Source organism: Vidua chalybeata, chromosome 23 (genome assembly GCF_026979565.1).
Source record: "Vidua chalybeata isolate OUT-0048 chromosome 23, bVidCha1 merged haplotype, whole genome shotgun sequence".
Lineage (NCBI taxonomy): Eukaryota > Metazoa > Chordata > Aves > Passeriformes > Viduidae > Vidua > Vidua chalybeata.
Window position 1 is genome coordinate 2822176 of NC_071552.1, and position 19674 is coordinate 2841849.

General features: G+C 51.3%; 1 protein-coding gene and 1 long non-coding RNA gene across 2 annotated transcripts in view; one reads left to right on the forward strand and one right to left on the reverse strand.

The window, feature by feature from the left end:
* The window catches only part of GRIK4 (glutamate ionotropic receptor kainate type subunit 4), a 126969-nt gene extending 119092 nt beyond the window's left edge, over positions 1 to 7877 (forward strand). Inside the window, exons 15-19 of the mRNA XM_053963370.1 lie at positions 236 to 401; positions 2370 to 2595; positions 4061 to 4189; positions 6694 to 6812; positions 7430 to 7877. Coding sequence (XP_053819345.1) covers positions 236 to 401; positions 2370 to 2595; positions 4061 to 4189; positions 6694 to 6812; positions 7430 to 7795 — 1006 coding nt within the window. The 3' untranslated portion in view covers positions 7796 to 7877. The remainder of the gene's footprint in view (positions 1 to 235; positions 402 to 2369; positions 2596 to 4060; positions 4190 to 6693; positions 6813 to 7429) is intronic.
* A 10181-nt stretch (positions 7878 to 18058) lies between these two features.
* On the reverse strand, positions 18059 to 19503 carry LOC128799284 (uncharacterized). The gene is made up of 2 exons (XR_008434691.1): positions 18599 to 19503; positions 18059 to 18309 (listed from the first exon to the last, which is right to left on the reverse strand). It is a non-coding gene; the product is annotated as an uncharacterized LOC128799284 (long non-coding RNA).
* Between the last annotated feature and the right edge of the window lie 171 nt (positions 19504 to 19674).

The following is a 19674-nucleotide window of genomic DNA, read 5'->3' on the forward strand; positions in this document are numbered from 1 at the left end:
TGTGGAGGGGGAATTTCTTCAAGGAAAGGGTTGTGGGACATTGGGAGGGGCTGCCCAGGTGGAGGTGTTCAGGGATGACTGGATGTGGCACTCACTTGTCTGGGTGACCAGGTGGGGACTGATGGTTTTGGAGGGAGTTTGCAATCTCAGTGATTCTGGGATTCTCAGAGGCAAAGGGTGGGGACGGAGAGCAGATTTCCTGGGGGAAACCACACCTTCTCTTCCCTCCCCCTAGGTGGGCATTCACCTTGATCATCATCTCCTCCTACACGGCCAACCTGGCAGCGTTCCTGACCGTGCAGAGGATGGACGTGCCCATCGAGTCCGTGGATGACCTCGCTGACCAGACGACCATCGAGTACGGCACCATCCACGGCGGCTCCAGCATGACCTTCTTCCAAGTAAACCCCATTCTTTGGCTGCCTGGGGGGCAGGGGGTGCACAGGGCACCCCTCAGTCAGGTTGGGGTGTCCCCCTCAGCCTGCCGTGCCCGTGTGTCACTCCAACTGCTGGCACGAAGGGGAACCTCCGGAGAGATCCTTGCACAGGATCAGTGCTGGGAGAGGCCTGGTGGAGGACACAGAAAGAGAATTTGACAAGGAAGTCAAATTTTCATGGGTCTCCACATGGTTTTAGCTTTTATTTGAGGCTCTTTCAGGTGTGATAAGCAAAGAAACATTTGCACAGCCCAGGCAGGCTCACAGAAGTCGAAGTGCTGGAGCCTGTGTGAGGTCAGTGGCACTGAAATAAGTCGAGTGTATGCAAAGTTATGTGGGCCATTTAGCCCAATTTAATTTTTATCTTCCCTGCTCTGCTCAGAAGGGAAATAAATGAGTGAATATTTTCTGCAGCGCTCTGAACGCACAAAGAACTGCTTGAGGATTATTTATTTATTTATTACTTGTTGAAATTCCAAAAGGAGAGAAAGCTTGTTCTCACTCTTTCCCCCCACTCTGAGTCTGAACTGAATTTGGAAGGCTGGGAAATCTCTGGAGTCAGCCTGAGCTTTTCAGCTCAACTTTGTGCTCTTTGGGGGTATGGAAAAGAGCTACTTTTAAGCCAAACTTTACATCTAAAATGAGCTGAGCAGAGCCTAAGTGAGGGAGGTGGTTGTATATGAAGGGCTCACTTGAGGAAAGCTTTCAAGTTTAAACCCCTGGCTGTCTCTGCGCTGCCTGGCAGTGAGGAAATCAGAAAGGAAATTAGGAAAAGAGGGTTTTGTCCTATTTGTGGTGCTTTAAGCTGTGTTGGGATCCATTTGCCTCTGGTGTAAGGACGGGGAGGTTAAAGTAGTGATGGATAACTGCCTCCATCTCCCCTCCCTTCCTGGGTGCGTGAGGAATGCTCGTCCCCTCCTGAGGCACCTTGTCCTGGCAGCGCTTCCCCTGACACTGACACACAGTTTAAGGTTTAAAAATGCAGTGAAAGAGAACCAAAGCCCCCCTGCTCATCTGTCTCCTGCCCATGTGGCTGCACCCAGAGGACAGAGCTGCACAGATGAGGACAGGAACTGGGTCAGCAGCAGATTCCCTGAGGCTCTCCAGCACTGCTCACCAGCCAGAGAAAACAAGCCCTTGACAGTATGAAAATCCTCATGTAGAGCAGGGTGTGTTTACATTCAGGCTTTGTGCGAGCAGGTTTCACTCTCTGCTCAGCACAGGCAAGAGAGATTCCTCATTCTCAGCTTTCCTTTCATCGGACCAAGGTGGTTCAGCCACCAGCCAGCTCTGAGGATTTGGGGCTGGCTGAGCCTTGGTTTATTGTAATCAGTGACAAAAAAAAACCAGTTCTTTTCAGCAAGCACTTTAACTTACCTCACAGAGGGGTGAACCAAATCTGGGTTATTTTTTGAATTAAATTTGTGAACAGCAACCTCCAGAGAGCTTTTGTGCTGCCCCCAGCCCTCAGTGCCCTCCTCAGGGTGCTGGAGTCTGGTTCTGACACTGAAGAACTGTTGGGACAGTGTTTGAGGGATGGGCAGTATGGTGTGAGCGCTACAGGGAGCACCCAGAGGTTTCAATCAACCAAGCAGGAGCTGTTTCTTCAGGCTTTTTAATGTGTTTTTGATGTGTGGTCAGTGAAGTTATGATTTTTTTTTAATTTAATTTACACAAAGAATTCTTCCAGACCCCGTTGGAATTGGGGCATTTCATGCCCAGCTTTTCCAACAAACTCCCAACACATTTGGGCCTCTTTGAGACAAACAGAGATGAGGCACCAAAATCCTTTCTGAATCTGAAATCAGATTTGATTCCTCTCTCCATTGTGGCCTTTCTGCAGCAGCGCCTGATTCGGGAGCTCAGTTTTAGGGGTCTAATTTACCCCCAGATCTCCTCCCTGAGCTGTGGCTGCCTCTTTCCTCCCCGCAGAACTCCCGCTACCAGACGTACCAGCGGATGTGGAATTACATGTACTCCAAGCAGCCCAGCGTCTTCGTGAAGAGCACGGAGGAAGGGATCGCGCGCGTGCTGAACTCCAACTACGCCTTCCTGCTGGAGTCCACCATGAACGAGTATTATCGGCAGCGCAATTGCAACCTCACGCAGGTCGGGGGCCTTCTGGACACCAAGGGCTACGGGATTGGCATGCCCGTCGGTAGGCAGTGAAGAACAATTCTAGTCCTTCTCGGCTGTCGGCAGAGGACCGGAGCGTTCCAAAGGCTGCGCCGGCTCTAAAAGCCAACGTTGCATCTCACAGGGTCCTTTTTATTCCTTACCTGCTGCCCGTGCTCAGAACCAGATGTGAGACCTCGCTCTGGTCCAGAGCCAGATGTGCAAGACCCTGCTCTGGTCCAGAGCCAGATGTGCAAGTCCCTGCTCTGGTCCAGAGCCGTGTGAGACGCGACCGCGGCTCTTTCAATAATTCGTGTGAAAGATGTCTCAAAATTGCTGCTTGTTTTTTGCATACCTGCTCTTTGCTGTTCCCTTCCCCAACCAGTGTTCGTGCATCGTTTTGTGCTCCTTGTTTGAATCCCAGAAGTGATGTCAAAGTAATGCTGTGGCAATTCTGGTAGTTTTTAGCAGGAATGTCTTAACAGCTGGTGGTTCTTGAAACTGCAGGCCGGAGACTTGGGTGATTCAGGGGCTCTCATCAGGTTTAACAAATGCAGGGGTTTTGTCTTTCAAATGTATGAGCTCACAAGAGAACATCGCCACTAAATAAGGGTTTAGTTGTTATTCCAAACGATCCGCTGGTCTTTTGGACAGCCTGGAAGCCTTGTCCTGACCTTTAAGCCCTGGCATTTAGCAACACAAAGTTGAGGTGGATTACATAAGGCCCCCGTCACACAAACAGCCACTCTAGTTTAGGGAACACGGGTAAGCTTGTAAAGTCACAGCAACCTGATCAAAGTGAGTACAAATCCCTACCTTCAGGGCTAAATTTGTTCTGACATTGTCTTGTTAAACAGTGAAACTGTAGCAGATAAGAGGAGCAGAAAGCTGCTGGCTGGGACAATAGTGCAGAGTTACTGGGAGAAGTGCAGTCTTTCCCATGGCCCTTCCTAGGGTGGCAGACAAGGATTTCTTGTACCAGACAAGGATCTCTGGTGGCAGACAAGGATCTCTGGTAGCAGACACTGGGACTGCAGCAGAGCTCCGTGCCCAGCACAGGACTGAGCTCCTCCGACATGGACATTTTGGCTTCCATGATCCTTGGGCTCCTTCCAACTCAGGATTTCTATTCCGTGAGCAGTTTGAGGGAAGGAGCGTTAGAACAAGGTTGAATTGGAGGTGGAATGACAAGAGAGGGACCTCTGTGGTCTGCAGGAGCAGGATACTGAACTGCTCATTCAAAAGCCAAAGCTCCCCTTGCCATGGACCTGCTCCAGTGGCCTGAGTGGCTCCTGGTGGCCAGGTAAAGTCACCTTCTGCAAGTGACATTAACCAGGTGGCATTCCCAGTGGGGTGGCTGCAGCTTTCCATGGCTTGCATGGACTGACAACCCCTCCAAGCCACCCAGAGAGGAGCTGTGCTAGCTGGGCACGCTGGGGTGGGGCGAGTGGCGAGGATGATGATGGGGAGGAAGGTGGGGCCCTACCACGTCCCTCTCGGCGTTGCAGGCTCCGTGTTCCGCGACGAGTTCGACCTGGCCATCCTCCAGCTGCAGGAGAACAACCGCCTGGAAATCCTGAAGCGCAAGTGGTGGGAAGGAGGGAAGTGCCCCAAAGAGGAGGACCACAGAGCCAAAGGTAAGCCCTGCACTCCCAAGGGACCAGGCACAGAAACATCCTGGCCAGAGGTGCAAGGATGAACACCCAGCTGCAGGTCTGCCTGGGAATCACTTTTTCCCCTTCTCCTGACCTGAGATTCCTTCCTTCACAACTCAAGGAGAAAGCCAAACAGCTCCGCTGTGCCTCACGCTGTGTGTTTTTGCCTGGGGCAGAGATAGCAGGAACAACCAAATGACAAATATTGGAGGCATATGGAGGGTAAATTAGCTTCTAATGAATGTCTGGGAAAATGGATGGCTGAAGGGATCAGATCAAAATCCTGAGTTCCTTGAAGGGAGATGGATCTCCACCACAGGCCCGCTGGTTAATGGCTCCAAGTGAAAGCGTCTTTTAAACAGCCAGGGAAAGGGACACAAGGACTTTATTAGTACATTTGTAAATTGAGAAGCAAATTCTTTTGGGTAATGCTATGCAAATTGCCATAAAAGCCACCACATTAGGCTGATGTCCCAGCATGAGAGCAGTTGCCAGCTTAACACAGTTGCTGCATTTTTTAGTTTTGGCAGCCGCCCTTTCCTCAGCAAGTGTTTTCTGCGAGGCCAGCAGGCCCCCCAGTTAAAAGCACAGCCTTGTGACCTTTGTGGGAGCAGAGAAAAGAGCCAAGACAGGGCTGGGGAAGCTCTTTTGGGGTTTTGACCTTGCAGCAGGTGTAGGTGTGTGTGTCTGTGCAGACCCCACGGGGCTGGGAGGTGATGCTCACTTTTGGGCGGTGCTGTTCTACAGACAACCCCAATTATTTATCTCCAGGCTGAAGGTGTAAGACATCAGGTTATTGCTATTAAATGAGTTACTTTTGAAGGTGGAAGGTTTTTTTTTTCTCCCTGGACTGTGCCAAAGGCAACTCTAAGGTGGAATCTAGGCTGGGGGCTGTTCTGAGATGGCTTTGGAAGGGGGAAGCTGGGCTGTTTCTGGCACTACCCAGCACAATCTGTGACCCTGGGCAAGTCTTTCTGCTGGTTTGCTCCCTTTGCCATGGCTCACTTGCTCAGTCTGGGAGATGAGGAAGGCTGTAGCTGTGTGGAGAAAGGAAATATCCCTCAGTGAGCTTGGGTGTCTGAGCTGGCACCCAGAGAGAATGATAGGAGGATGTAGAGAGAGGTGCAAACCCAAAATTCACACGTGGGAGCTGCGGAGGGGAGTGGATGGCCTTTACCTTTGGGTCTGAACTGTGATTCCAGGCTGTTTTATCTGCCTTGCCATTGCTGTGGAAGCACCTCTGCAAAAGTCTCTGATTTACAGACTCCCTGCATTGCTCTGGGGGTGGTGCCAAAAGAATGACGGAGGAGGAGGCAGAAATGTGACCTGCTAAGTTTTAGAACAAAACAGGTCAGTGATTTACAAGGGTTTTGGTGAGGTTTTATGTCTAAAAGCCACACTGAGATCAAGTCAATAAATAATCTATTCTTACACTTGATTTAATGCTACAGGAGGGAGAGGAAGATTTTTATAGATGTTCTTGTTGAGTAATGGCCTCATACAGCCAACCCAGGGCAGAGCACATGTTTTTTAGTAATCAATCCAATCAGGGACCCAAACCAAACACAGGAGAGAGGAACCATATCCCAGGACAGCAAATGTTGAGGTCAGCTCATCTCACAGACAGATGGAGGCACACTTTTGGGGACCAGAGCTGTGGTGGCAAGTGAAGTGGTGGCCTCAGCACATGGAAAGCTCAGGTTTTTAAGGGAAGGATTTTCCTTCAGCTGGTGGAACTTTCTGGAATGCAGGCTGGTTAGGCATGGTGGTCATCCCATAGGAGGCGAGTTGTGCAGGGGAGGTGGGATGAGCTGTCCATGGAAGGGGCTGTTCCCTCCTCATGGGCCAGGTGGGCTGGGCAGAGACACCCAACCCACAGCCAGGTACCCCGGAGTGGCAGGGACCCCATTTTGTCACCCTGTAGTGCCACAGCATCCTGCTCTCGTTCGGAGCCTCTCCTTTCCCACTGCAGTCCGAGCAGCCGGAATCATTTTCCTGCAGCACTTTGTGATGCAATCAAAGGAGCTTTTCCTGGTGCCAGCTTCCTTTAAAGCCCTTCCCTGTCTCCTTCATCTCTGCTCCTTTATCAACCTTGCTCCTCTTCCTTTTCAAGTTCAAAGCCACTGGAGCTCGGTGAATAATTTGCAGGGATTAATGTGCCCCTTTGATCCTGCGTTTTTCCCCTCCTGTTTTCAGTTTGTCCACAAATTGCTTTGTGCTTCCCCTCCAACGTTCTGGCTGTTTATCTGCAAAATCATCATTTCTGAGCAGGCAGCTTCGATCCTGCAGTTATTGCAAGTCACTCACTTGGGCCATCTGAGTCATGCAGGGAGCTATTAATAGGACACTGCTGGCTCGGTGGTTTTGGTCCCTGGCTGGGCGTCTACGATGCCAACAAAACAGCAAAGCCTGGGGGTTCTGTGCAGTGACACTTGAGATTTATGATGTGTCTGCCTCTCCAGAGTGTCTCTCCTGCTTTATTTTAGGCTTGGGGATGGAGAACATTGGTGGAATCTTCGTGGTGCTCATCTGTGGCTTAATCGTAGCAATTTTTATGGCGATGCTGGAATTTTTGTGGAGCCTTCGACACTCTGAGCAGTCGGAGGTAGGACCTGGGAGTGTCCTGAGGGGACAGGGTGTGTTTATTGCTGTCTGTGGGATGTCCTAGAGCAAGTCATGCACCCAGGCTGAGGAGCAATCCCAGCCAGGACACCTCAAACCCAGGAACAGGCTTGGTCCTTTGGGCAGGGTCTAAAATCCATGAGCTTCTCGTGCGCTCCTACTCAGAGTGAGGCTGTAGAGATGCTCCGAGGGCTTTCAAAGGGATCAAAGATGTGTACAACATCCAGGTGCCTTTCTGGGGGACAGGATTCCTACCTGCAGCAGGTTTGGATCTTGTGCTGATCTGGGGATGAAGAACACAGGGGGGTCTCTGATGAGAGGCAGAGTTGGGTTAAGTCAGGTGTAAATGTCTGAGCATTGATGTTGAAAACCAGCAGCACTGAGTCCATAAAAATGTGGGGTCAGAATCACACCATGGAATCTTAAAACAGCCTGGGTTGGAAGGGACCTTAAAGCTCATCCAGTTCCACCCCCTGCCATGGCCAGGGACACCTCCCACTATCCCAGGTCACTCCAAGCCCTCATCACTGCAGGGCCCAGAGCCCCTGAGGGACTCGGAGCTTGCTCAGGTGAGCAGGACGGCTCCATTGTCCCCTGCAGGTGTCGGTGTGCCAAGAGATGGTGACGGAGCTGCGCAACATCATCCTGTGCAAGGACAGTTTCCACCCCCGTCGGAGGCGGGGGGGGGTGGTACGGACTCGCCCCGCTCTGCCCGAGGAGCGCCGAGCCCGCAGCACAACCACGCTCAGCAACGGCAAGCTGTGCAGCGGGGGCGAGCCAGACCCCCTGGCACAAAGACTGGCACAAGAGGCCGCCCTGGTCGCCCGGGGCTGCACCCACATCCGCGTGTGCCCCGAGTGCCGGCGCTTCCAGGGGCTCCGGGCGCGGCCGGCCGCGGGGTCGCCGGCGCGGAGCGAGGAGAGCCTGGAGTGGGACAAGGCCACCAACAGCAGCGGGCCCGAGTAACGCCAGGCCCGGGGGCGTCGGGGTGGGGCGAGAGGGTCCTGTTCCATTTTACAGAACACGGACTTGTACAATGTCAACTCGTTTTTAAATCAATTAGCAGTTACCCGGCTTCTCCAGAGCAAGGTGGACCTTGGGGTGGACGCTAAGGCCTGGCCGGAGGGCTGGCTGAGGTTTTTGGTGTCCACTGAATCCTGGCGTGGCAGGAGGGAGGTCCTCAGGCTGGTGGGCGTCCGGAGGTTGTCTCTGGGAAGGAGGGACGTGGCGGGTGGCTGGTGTAGCAGGCGTTGCCCACCCAGGGTCAAGGAGGGGTTCCTGGACCTTCTCCAAGGTCAGGAGAAAGGACAGCGGCGCTGCCTCTCCATCACTCACTGGGGGATGTTCTCCAAGGGGTGGGACTTTTATTTGCCGTGGCTGTGGGAAGGGAGGAGTCATTATTTTGGGGCTTTTTTTTGTTTAATTTGGGTATGTCAGGACCCAGTCCCCAAGGCACCAGGTGCTGAGCTCTTCTTCCTTTTCCAGAGGGTGGCAGGTGGGTTGAAGGGGGAAGGGGAGGATGGGATGGGACACGCTCCCTGTGAGAAGCAGCATTTGCTGGAAGTCCATCTGAGGAGTTGTTGAAATTACATATATAGAGAAATATATCTATACATAGATATATATAGATATATATATATATATATATTAAAATGCCAAAAAACAGCCAACGAACACAGTGAACTCAAAGAGGCCTTGAAACGCCTGGAATTTCAGGGGTTCTGTGTCTTTTGTTTCGTTCTGGGGTCATCTTTTGCTTTTTTTTCCTTTTCCTTTCTCTCCTTGGGATGGGGTGGGGGGCAGCCTTTTGAGGGAGGTGAATGGGGAGCACTGGGGGAGGCTGCCCATCCCCAGCAGCCGAGGGAGGAGGTGTTGGGACCCCCAGAGTGTCCCTGGCTGTGCTCTGCACGCTCCTGAAGTGACTCTGAGCTCTGCCCCAGGCTCAGGAGCTCCCCAAATCCGTGACCCCACGGAGCACCCTCAGCTTCCAGGGTGAATTCCAGCCACACAGCATTTGAGAAAATCATTAGCCCAGGATCTCGTGTAAGGAAAATAGTGACTTCCCTAGAAACAGCAGCAGCTCGCCCTCTGCTTGGTACAGATGTGGGGTTTACACTGGCAAATTTAATTTTCTGATTGAAAAAACAAATTCTATGCAATTTCTGGTCGTAAAAGGAAAGAGATGACAATGGAGAGGGGCAGGGGAGATAAAGCCTTGAGTGAAGGTACATCCTGTTCTTGAATTGTTTTCTTTTCTTTTTGTCTTGAATGTACTGAAATAAAAGATGTCCTTGTATAATCATGCTTTTTTTTTTTTTTTTTTTCCTTCTCTTTCCTTCCCTGTTTAGAGACAGGAAAGTTGTGAGACAGTTTGAGGCCTGACTGCTCAGGGAGAAACCCAGCAACCTGACAGGCAAGAGGTGATGTCCACACCCCTGGTGTTGCTGTTACCTGTAGCTGAATGGAAAACAGGAGTTAAAAAGAAAAGGTCAATAAAAAAAAAAAAAAAAATCCCAAAGTCCTGATGATGAGGGAGGAGAGAACTCAGAACTGACAGCAGGGTGAGCAGGGATGCAGCTCCATCTTTCCCATAGCTGGTGGTTGGAGCTGCCCAGGGGTGAATCCAGGGTGATTCCAGAAGATGTTTCTGAGGAGGATGCACAGGGAATGGGGTGTGATCCATGATGATGGGCACAACAGGGTTGTTCTGATGATTCCAGGAGATGTTTCTGAGGAGGATGCACAGGGAATGGGGTGTGATCCATGATGATGGGCACAACAGGGTTGTTCTGATGATTCCAGGAGATTTTTCTGAGGAGGATGCACAGGGAATGGGGTGTGATCCATGATGATGGGCACAACAGGGTTGTTCTGATGATTCCAGGAGATGTTTCTGAGGAGGATGCACAGGGAATGGGGTGTGATCCATGATGATGGGCACAACAGGGTTGTTCTGATGATTCCAGGAGATGTTTCTGAGGAGGATGCACAGGGAATGGGGTGTGATCCGTGGTGATGGGGCCATTCTGTTGTTCCCAGCAGGGTGTGAAGGGAAGCTCTGCCTCCCAGTGACTGTAAAACAGGCAGCAAGAAGAGGATTCAGAGCTTGTTTTTTAGGATGTCGCATGAGATGCTCACAGAGGTCCTTCCTGGCTTTCACATCTGTAAATCCACAGGATGTTCCCTCTCCCTGACATAATCTGAGCACTGAGATCAGGCAAGGCTCCCCCCATGCCATGGGGTTGCAGAGGCAGATCCTCAGCTGAGGTAAGTCAGTAAAACTCCATCCAACTCTGCAAGGAGCCAGGCTGGGCTTTCAGAGTCCTGACAGCAGCACTAGAGACATCTGAGAGCGCCCGTGTTGTGCTTAAAGGCCAACATGTTTCTACGAGCTGCAGAATATATTCATCAAAAGGAAGCTGCTTTTTAAAATTTATTTACAGATTAGCAGAAGAAAAGGCTCCATGAATCATTTATCAGACCTGATGTTTTTTTCACTGCTTCCCTGCATTGAATAAAGAGAAATCTTGACAGAGCTAGACATTATTCTGCATCTCCAAAGATCTTGCAGTCATCTGCTCAGACAGAGGATGTCAAGGAAAAAAAATGATGAGAAACCACCTGGTTTTTATCTCTCCTCTTAGCTTGCTCCACCCACATGGTATTTTATATCTGGGTCTGTATTTTAAGGAGATTTGTTTCATGTCCCTCTTGCCCTCCTCTCTTTTTTTTCTTTTTTTAATATTCAGAGGTTTTGCACTCAGAGCAGGAATGGACCTCAGACGAGGAGGATAAAAGCTGCTGTCATTGAGATGCCTTTTCTAATGTGCTTCTGTCCTGTATTTTCTGCTCCCTGCTAAATCCTTCCAGGTGCCACCCTGGAGGGAGCAGGCAGCATTATGCATGTGCTGGGTTTGTGCTCACACACATTTGTGTGCCCAGATGGGTTTACATCTCACATATTCCCTCTCTCCCTGGGTTTGTTTTTTTTTTTTCTTTCCTTTCCTCTCATCTTTGAAACCATTGTGGGGGCTCTTTTGCTCAGCCAGCCCCAATGCTAATGCAGTTCAAGATCTGGAGTATTTTGCCTTGCAAAAGGCACTTTCCCAGTATTGCTGTCTCCTGATAAACCCCGGGTAATTCTAGTAAGATATCTCTGCAAATTCCACCGGGAGCCAAAGATTAGATCAATTAAAATGGAATACTTTGCTTTATCCCCTCTAACCAGTGTGGTTGAGCCTCCTGCTGCCCTCTGTTTCGGGCTCACGTCTCTCCCTGCCCTGACAGCCAATTCTCCAGCCCTGGCTCAGTCGACAGCAGCCTGGCAGCTTCCTAACTAAAAGGCCTGGAATCTCTCCTCGTGGGCTAAAACCCGTGTTTGTGTTGTTTTTTCCAGGCAGTTCCATTTTCACCTCATGATAAAAAGCTGTTTTCTCCCCGGAGGTTGCATGGGTGAAGGTATTAATGAGGCCTGGACTAACCTGGGGGCATTTCCTGAGCTGAGCCGTGCACATGAAATAGAAAAGGGTTGTTCTGTGAGCACAAAACCTTGGGAAGAGATGCTCAGCTATAAATTATAGAACAGGCACTAAGCCCTCAGTGGTCCTGAGGCAGGAATCTTTTTAACCATTCCACAGCCACAGAAATCTTCCCTGCTTCTGCCCTTCTCCAAGTGCCTCACCAGGTAAGTGGCACAAAAGGTGGAGGAAGATCCACATGGAACAGCTTTTTTTTTTTTTTTTTTGCAGAGATTTGGAGTTATAGAAGGGGTGTGAATCCCTGTGAACTGGCAGGGAACTGGGAGCTGCAGCTGTGGGACAGACACAGGAATGTGGGTAACTGGTTTGGATGGTTCTTGGGTGACGGCTCTGAGTGGTAAAAAAGAAGGTAAAAAGAAGTGGGTGAGAACTGTTCAGTGGAGGCTGGCTGGTTCCTAAGGAGGTTTCTGAGTTTCTGTAAGAGCAAATAAGCAAAGACAGACTGGTTTGGGGTGAAGCTGTCACAACTTGGCTGTGAAAAGCCTGGCATGAGTGATCAAAGCCCCTCCAACATTTAGTTTTATTTAGCTCTGCAGGATGAGTGTTTCTCTCTTCTGCTTCACTTGTTCGTCCAGTGAAGACGATGGAATTTCTTGCAGTGACTTTGGCTAGAAGGGGAAAGCAGCAGTGGCCATCAGGAGGAGAGTGAGGCACCACTCCAGGGCAAACAGCCCCAGTGTGGGCAGAATCAGGCAGAGAGAACTGCAAACTGCCCCCAGAAATGGTAAAAAGTAAGTCTGGGCTCACATGTGGCACCTGCAAGTCTGCTGAGCATCTAAGAGTGAGGGAACATCACATTTGCCTGGAGTGAGGGGCTGAACACGGCTGAGGGAAGAGCTCAGCAAGCCCAAACTCCTGCAGAACAGAGCATAAAGCACCCACAGTTCCAGAAACCCCATTAGTGTCTGATGGCCACTAACTGATTGAAAAGACAGAGCTGAACTCTTCTGGGCACAAAGTGGCTCTCATGAATTCAGTATAAATTGGCTCCCCTGGAACACGACACCACACTGGGAAAATCAGGACAATGGGCAGGTTTATACATCCTTCAGGGCAGGTTTTTTTTCCCCTCCAAGGGGGGAATCTGCCGTGTTCCAGGTGACTTATGAGTCTGGTTGGTGGCAGGGCTGCAGCATTTCATGCCAGGGATGATTCCAGGTGCAGGGTGAGGATCTGCAGCTGTCCTGGCTGGGGTGGGGGGACGTGTGGCACTGCATCACCAGCACAAAGGTTCACACAGCAGCAGCTCCCCGCGAGCCCTGCTGGGGCCAGAGCAGCATGAAAATGAGGGGAGCTTAATTAACAAAGGCTTTCTCCTCTGCTGTGTTGAGGTCTGCAGTTATCAGCATAGCTGGCAGTTCTCAAAGACTGAAATGACAGTAGTTGGCTGTAAAAGAGATAACTGTCAGATTAGCTGGGACATATCTCTGCCGAGGTTTTTTATATCATACCTATCTTGAAGCATCTCCATGTATCAAAGGGACTAGTTGGCCATTTGCCTCTCCAAAGTACCCTTTCCACCGTGATAAATAAGGCTCTGTTACAGGGGAAAGGCCTAACATTTCTTGTGCCTTGACTCAAGCTGGTTTGGAGCAGCGTTTTTCGGGCTTTGATCAATATGTGGTGGCGAATCCTTGCTGTTGTTTTCAGTGTTTGATGTATTGAGTTTAGGGTGCAAGGGACAGAAAATGTCTGTTGGGGTGTAAAGGCAGGGAGAGGAGACATTCCTGGCAGGTTCTTCGTGGGGTAAGTTGGATTTTCACTGACATTGCTGAGGAAAAGGCAGTTTACATAAATGTTTTTTCAAACCTCTTCCATCTTTCCCTGTATCACTGAATCCCAGCTGGTTTTGGTTGGGAGAGACCTTGTTCCACCCCCTTTCCATGGGCAGGGACACTCTGCCTTCCAAGCACCTGTCCCTTTGCTCTTCATCCCCAAATACTTCTCCTCATGTTGCTCGGTCTCAGAAAAAAAGGTTTCAGCCTGGCTTTTGCCTGAACTCACAGGGAATGATCCTGAACAGAGTCCTCTGGCTTTCCAGCTCTTGCTGAGCTGAGATTCAAAGCAATTTCCTTTCAAAGCCAGAAATGAACACAAATGAGGGGGAAAGAACCAGGGGAGGAAAAGAAGAAAGGAAGAAAGGCCTTTTTATTCCCAGACGAGCACTGAGATGTCTGAGCTGCAAGCCTCAAACGGATTGTTCTTCCAGAGTCTACAGCAAATGCTCCTGAGTGCTCCTGAGCCCAGCCAGGGACGATGCTCTGGTTGCTGCTGGCTGAGCTAAATTGGAGCAAGGGGGAGAACACACAGCCCCTGGTTTTATTGAACTGTTCAGCCTCTGTGTCCTGAAGGTCGTGACACGGTGGGGAGCCAGACATGAGCAGAAAGCCACCAAATGTCCGTGCTCTGAGGTCCTGGGAGCCAGGCTGTTCTCCTCTGTGAGGAAAGTTTGTCTGCTGGCCATTTCTAATGGCCCTGGCACACTCTGACTGGGTCAAATGGGTGATATTTCTGCTTGGAGCTAGGCCTTGAGTGGAAAACTGGAGTTTTGTCAGGGAATGGCTTTGAGGAGGAAGTCTGCTGTTTTAGACGATGCAATTTTTCACTCTGACCAACCTATTTCATTCTAATTCCTCCACGTAAGCACTGTATTTCAAGGGGACATCACTATTTTGGAGTGAAACCCGCTGCTCTTAGGTTTGTTTTGGACAAGATATGTCCACAAGGATCTGTCAGAAAACAGCAGCAAGGACGGCAACGCTGGGTTGTAAAAATGCCACTGAGCCATAGCAGGGACAAGAGAAGCTGCTGTCACAGCACCCCGTGCCCTGTGCTATTTCTGGGTTATTTTCTGCTGTGTCCCAGCAGCGAGGACAGAAGCAGAACTATCTCTGCACCAGCTCGCTGACCCATGACAGACTGGGCTGAGTCTGCATCCCTTTCCTGCTTGGTCTTTCTTGCCAGTGAGATAAGGATGAAGCCTTGGCAGGCAGAGGAAGGATGGGGCAGGGCTGGAGGCCACAAACTTTCACTCTTGATGGAGCAGCAGTGCTTGCTGGGGGTTTGGAAATGCCACTTTTGCCACCACCTGTAAAATGGGGGTGACCTGAGTATTTCCCAATCTCAGCCTGTTTGCTAAATACCCTGTCAGAGAATAGAAGTGGAGGGAAATCTTTGGATTAATGTGTAGGACTGGCAAGGTTTAATCTGTTCCTGTTTGCAGAGGGCTCTAAGAGCGGGTGGAGATTTGCCAAGTGTTTGCCAACATTAATGGTTAATTATTATGAATTCTGGCAGCCCACAGACGCAGCCAGCATCGTTCTCCAAGTGGGATCCAGACCCGTAATGGAGTTGTTACACACAGAAGATGGGAAGAGACAGCTTCTAGCTCTGTTCTGTCCTGTTCTCCCAGCCAAAGCCCCATTCCAAAATCAGACAGCAGTGGCACCTCTCTGTCTCATCAGAGCTACGAATCCAGGACATTTGGCAGAGGGAGGCTCAGCCGTTTCCATATCTGGGCTCATTTGTGTCTGCTGGAGCCCTTTTTGTCTGAGTGAACAGGATGGAAATTGTGGTCCGAGATGAGCTGTGTCTGGAACGGGTGGGTGCCACGGCAGGGCCAGATCCAGAGCTGGCTGGAGAAGGGCTCTGAGCAGGATCCGTGCCCAGGCTGGGTCAGAGAGCGCCTGGCTGTGCCGTGGCACTTCCACATGTGAGGATGCCACGCTGAGGGATCACAGGAGAGGACAGAGCTGGCAGATCAGATCACACCTGAGTTTGGGGGTCTCCCAAGCACAGCAGGGCAGCTGCATCCTGCACTGAGTGCCCAGGAGGGTCCCCACGGTGCTGGAGAGGGTGGCAGCAGCCAGCTGAGCGAGTGTGGCCCCGAGTGGGGGAGATTTGATTTGCCAGACTCCATTTGCAGCAGTGCCATTGCAGCAGTACCTGAGAAAGCTGCCTTTATCTAATTGTAGCCATCCAGAAAATGAAATCAACTGCATAAAAAGCTCAAGGTCCATTTGGTCCTCTGAGCACGCCTAGCAATTGCCAAATTATGAAAATGCAATAGATCTTGAGGCTCCGCTGGCGCTGATTTATTTCTGATTTCTCCGTTTGAACGCGCAGCCTCAATTTCCGAAGCCGAAAGCTGCACTGTCCCCATCTTTGGGCCACTGACAATATTTGAGAGTTATGGCCACGGAGAAATGTTTGCTCTAAAAGGTAACTTCAAGGTGCATTAGTCTCGGATAATTGACAGAGGCTGAAGAAGTGATTTGGGGAGCGTTTGTGCGGAACCAAAGATCCCAGTGAACAGTTACCTTAAATTAATGGTGTAGCGAGGAGCAGCTTGGGCTTGATCAGCTGCCACTGATGCTAAATGAAGTCAGGCTCTAAAGTTATTAGCAAAATATCTACAAAACAGCTCTGCTGTGGATTTATGGGCTTGCTTGAGTCTTTAGGGGCCAAATCTGCAGTGTGCTCAGCATTCCCTGGTTGGGGTGGGAGCAGGGAATGCTCAGCATCCGTCAGGATTGGGCTCTCCTGGAGCTCAGGTCAGGCTAGCAGGGCTCACACCTCTAACTCCCTTCTTAATCCCCAGATGGAATGAAAGGCCTTCTCTCCACACTTAGTAAATCTCCAATTTTATTTCTCATTATTAAATCATGGAATTGGCCATAAATGTTTAAATTAAGTGAAAGGAAGAGAGATTTGTGAGAAAATTGAAGCCTCTATGAGGAATTGAAGAATAATCTCCAAGGATGAAGAAAGTTGCATTTGCTAGACCCAAGAGTGAAAGGATCAAAAAGCTACAGAAAAGAAATAGAAAATTGCATGGTTTAAATCCTCTCCCCCGCCCTCCCCTAAAAGCTCTGCTGTTTTTAATATAGGGAGAAGTATTCTGATAAGCAGCACAGTCTAAAAGGTGCTCCTTCCTCTGCTGCTGCCATTATCTCTGTGTGTGACCCGGGGAAATTCTGTGACCTTGGTGTCCCCGAGTGTGACAGTGACACTCCTGCTCCACGTGCAGCGAGACCTTTTGAACATTATTAGTGTGAGCTGGGAATTAATTGGGTTTAGATGCCTCACTCTAACTAGAATAAAGCCTGCTTTTTTTTTTTTTTTTTTTTTTTTTTTTTCATTAGCACAGTGAGTAATTAGCTGTTTGATTTTTCACAGACTGGGTTTGATTCTCCATCTCAGGTAAATTTTCAGGAATACACGGGAGGGTTTTTTTTTTTTTTTTGCCCATAGCAGTGAAATTAGGGGAGTTTGTGGCTTTTATTCAGGATGTGATTCCCTTCTGGCCTCTGTTTGTGAGACTCAGACCCTGGTAAGTGCCCCCAGTGACAGTTGTGGGTGACATTAATTTGTGGTGCATTAGAGGGAAGGCTTGGGACAGGATTATTTTCAGATATTAAGGATGTTTTGCTCGCTGAGTTTAATCAGGTCCAGCTCTAAAAATATGAAAATAACTGGGATTTGGTGGCTCTGTCACCTCACACACGTCAGTGGGGTGAGTGTGGGTGTGAGGTATCGCTGCTGGTATCCCCTGCACAGCCAGGCAGGAGGAAGGATGTGCTGATCCCAGTTCTCCCAGTTCCCATGGCCTGTTTAACCCTGCGGAAGCGGCTGTGGGAAAGAGGGGAGCCTGCCAGGGAGGGGCCAGGGCTGGTAAAAGCTTGGGCAAGAGGATACTTGTGTGCCAGGGAGGAGGAGATGGAGACCCATCAAACCCGAACAATGAGACAGCCAACGTGATAAGCACTCAGGATCTGGGTTAGCTTGGGCTGAATTCAAACTGGTCCCCGGAGGGGGAAGATTATATTGTGTTAACAATTCCCTGACCTGTCCAGGCTCCGTGGAAATGAGCTCTGGAGTCAGCCAGGGCTACAGCGGCCACTTTCTCACACTTGCAGCACTGACCCAGTGGAGGTTAACACAGACATCTGCTCTATCCAGTCCATCTGTAATTATAGAAAGCAGCCCCTGAAATGTGTTTCGAATCAAACTGTGGTGCCAGTTACCAGCTAAGGTATGCTCCATCTGCCTTCTAGCAACCAAATAGCACAGGTGAGCTGTGCAAAAAGAAACCACGAGGATTGTTAGGGAAAGAGTGTGGCCTCTGAATGCAATGGAATTCTTTATCTCGCTGAAACAGATCCGAGAAGCAGAGGGGGAAGGAAAAGCAAGTGCAGACAAAGCTCTCCCCGGAATGTATTGAAAGGACCAAATGAGCCGTTCAGAGCACGGGAGGGAAGGCTTTTTAGGGAGTGTTAGCAAGGAAATGTTCGGCTGTGCTGGCCTGCCCAGGAACAGAATCAACCCAGTGTTGTGTCAACAGGGTAAAAAGGAAGAACACCCAAGTGGATTTCTGTCTGTTAAAGGGCAAACAGGCCCACGAAATGTATTTCAGCTTGGGCTTGCTGCTGTGCTGGGAGGAGAGTGGGGCTGGCAGGGGGCACAGAGCAGAGCTGTGGGGGAATGGTCTGTGTGATGTGCACTGTGACACCTGGGGAGCCCCGAGCCCTTCACAGGGCTCAGTTTGCCACAGGATGTGCAGCAGTGATGTGACTCTGCCACAACCCTGGCATCAGGCAAGGTTTTCTCCACCATGGCCTTGAAGAAAATGCCCCGTGCTTTGTTCAGAAAGCTGCTGTGAACCCAGCCCGAGGAGAAGCAGGGCACGGCAGACGGTGCAGCTGTGTTTTACTTGTGGTAAAAGAGGTTTGGGCACCTCTGATTAGCTCATTCGATTCTATGACTAAGCCTATTACAGCTTTTAAGTTTGGAGCTGGGGTTAATGTGATGTGCTGGTGGCTCCAGCTCTGGCAGTGGTCTCACTTTGCTCCTTGGGAGGGAGATTTTCTGCTGAGGAGCGCTCAGGTTCAGCTCGGGGGATCCCAGGACCGCCTCCTCTGTGTGGGTGCAAACCTCCGGTGTCTGTCCAAAGAGAGGCAGGGAATTCCTGGCAGGGCAGGGGTTAAGCCAGCCCCTGGGCTGGGGCTGAGCCCCTCCTGTTGCCCTGTGCACCCACAATGGTGCCATTGTGCCCTCGGAGGAGCGTGCACAGCCCGGGCTGTGCGGGTAACAGGACAGAGCTGTCCCGGTGATGCTGCAGCCCGGGGAGATGCTCTGCAGCCAGCCAGCCGTGACTAATGCAGCTCTCCTCCCGCTCCCCTGCCTTTGCCAGGCAGGACAGGCCGTGTTTCAGGCAGCTTCTGGTTCCTACCGTGCGAGGATGGAGGTGGAGGACCAGGCTGGGTGGATTTGTCCTCACTCTCAGCATGATTTGTCATCCAGGTCAGGCTTGGAGCAACCTGGGCTGGAGGAAGGCGTCCCTGCCCATCCAGAGGGGTGGAATGGGATGAGCTTTAAGGTTCCTACCGACCCAAATCAAGCTGGGGCTCTCTAATTCTGTCCTTGACCAGGCACTGCAGAAAAGGAGGTGCCAGCACTGAGTAAAGAGGAGAGAAGTGGGTGAACTGGTGAGGGGCAGGTGGGCACTGCCAGCAAAGGGCTGTAGCTGCTGCAGGAGCCAAGGCAGGCAGTGCTGCTGACATTTTACATCCTGAACGTGCAATGGCTGTGGCTTGGCAGGTTTTAGGTAATTTTGTCCTTGAGCCTCCCAGACTGCAGAATCTGTGTCACCATCTCCTCTGAACTAGATCCAGCTCCAGCAGGACCCTGGGGGGCAAGGGAATGCCACCCCGAGGCAACTCCTGTGCCCAGAGCTGGACCCTGGCACTGCAGGGATCTTGGCATGCTCTCGGCGTGGCACCACAGGATCACAGAGAGGGCCAGGGCAAAGACACCTCCGTGGGTCACCTGGTCCCACTGCTCCAGCAGGCCCGTCCCAAGGCACAGGGCTGTGCCCAGGTGGTTTGGGAATGGTGCTTTGGCGACTCCACACCCTCTCTGGGCAGCCTGCTCAGGGCTTGGACGCTGAATGATGAAGCTCTTCCTCCCGTCCAGGTGGAACTTTCTGGGCTCAGTCCCTGCCCAGCCCCCTTGTGCCACTGCTGGGACCCCGGAGCAGAGCGCGGGCCCTGCTCGGAGCCCTCCCTGCGGGCACTGCCAGGCAGGGCTGAGGTCCCTTCTGAGCCCCAATTCCCTGGCGGGGGGGGTGCTCCCGTCCCCTCACCTCGGCCACCCTCGCGGCCCCGCTGCGGGATGTCGCTGTCCCTCCCGTGCTGTGGAGCCCGGAGCCGGCCGCAGCGCTCCCGAGGCGGCTCCCGGGCCGAGCGGAGGCTCGGGCCGAGCCCCGTGCTGCGGTGCCACCGCTCCGAGCGCCGCACGCCGAGGAGC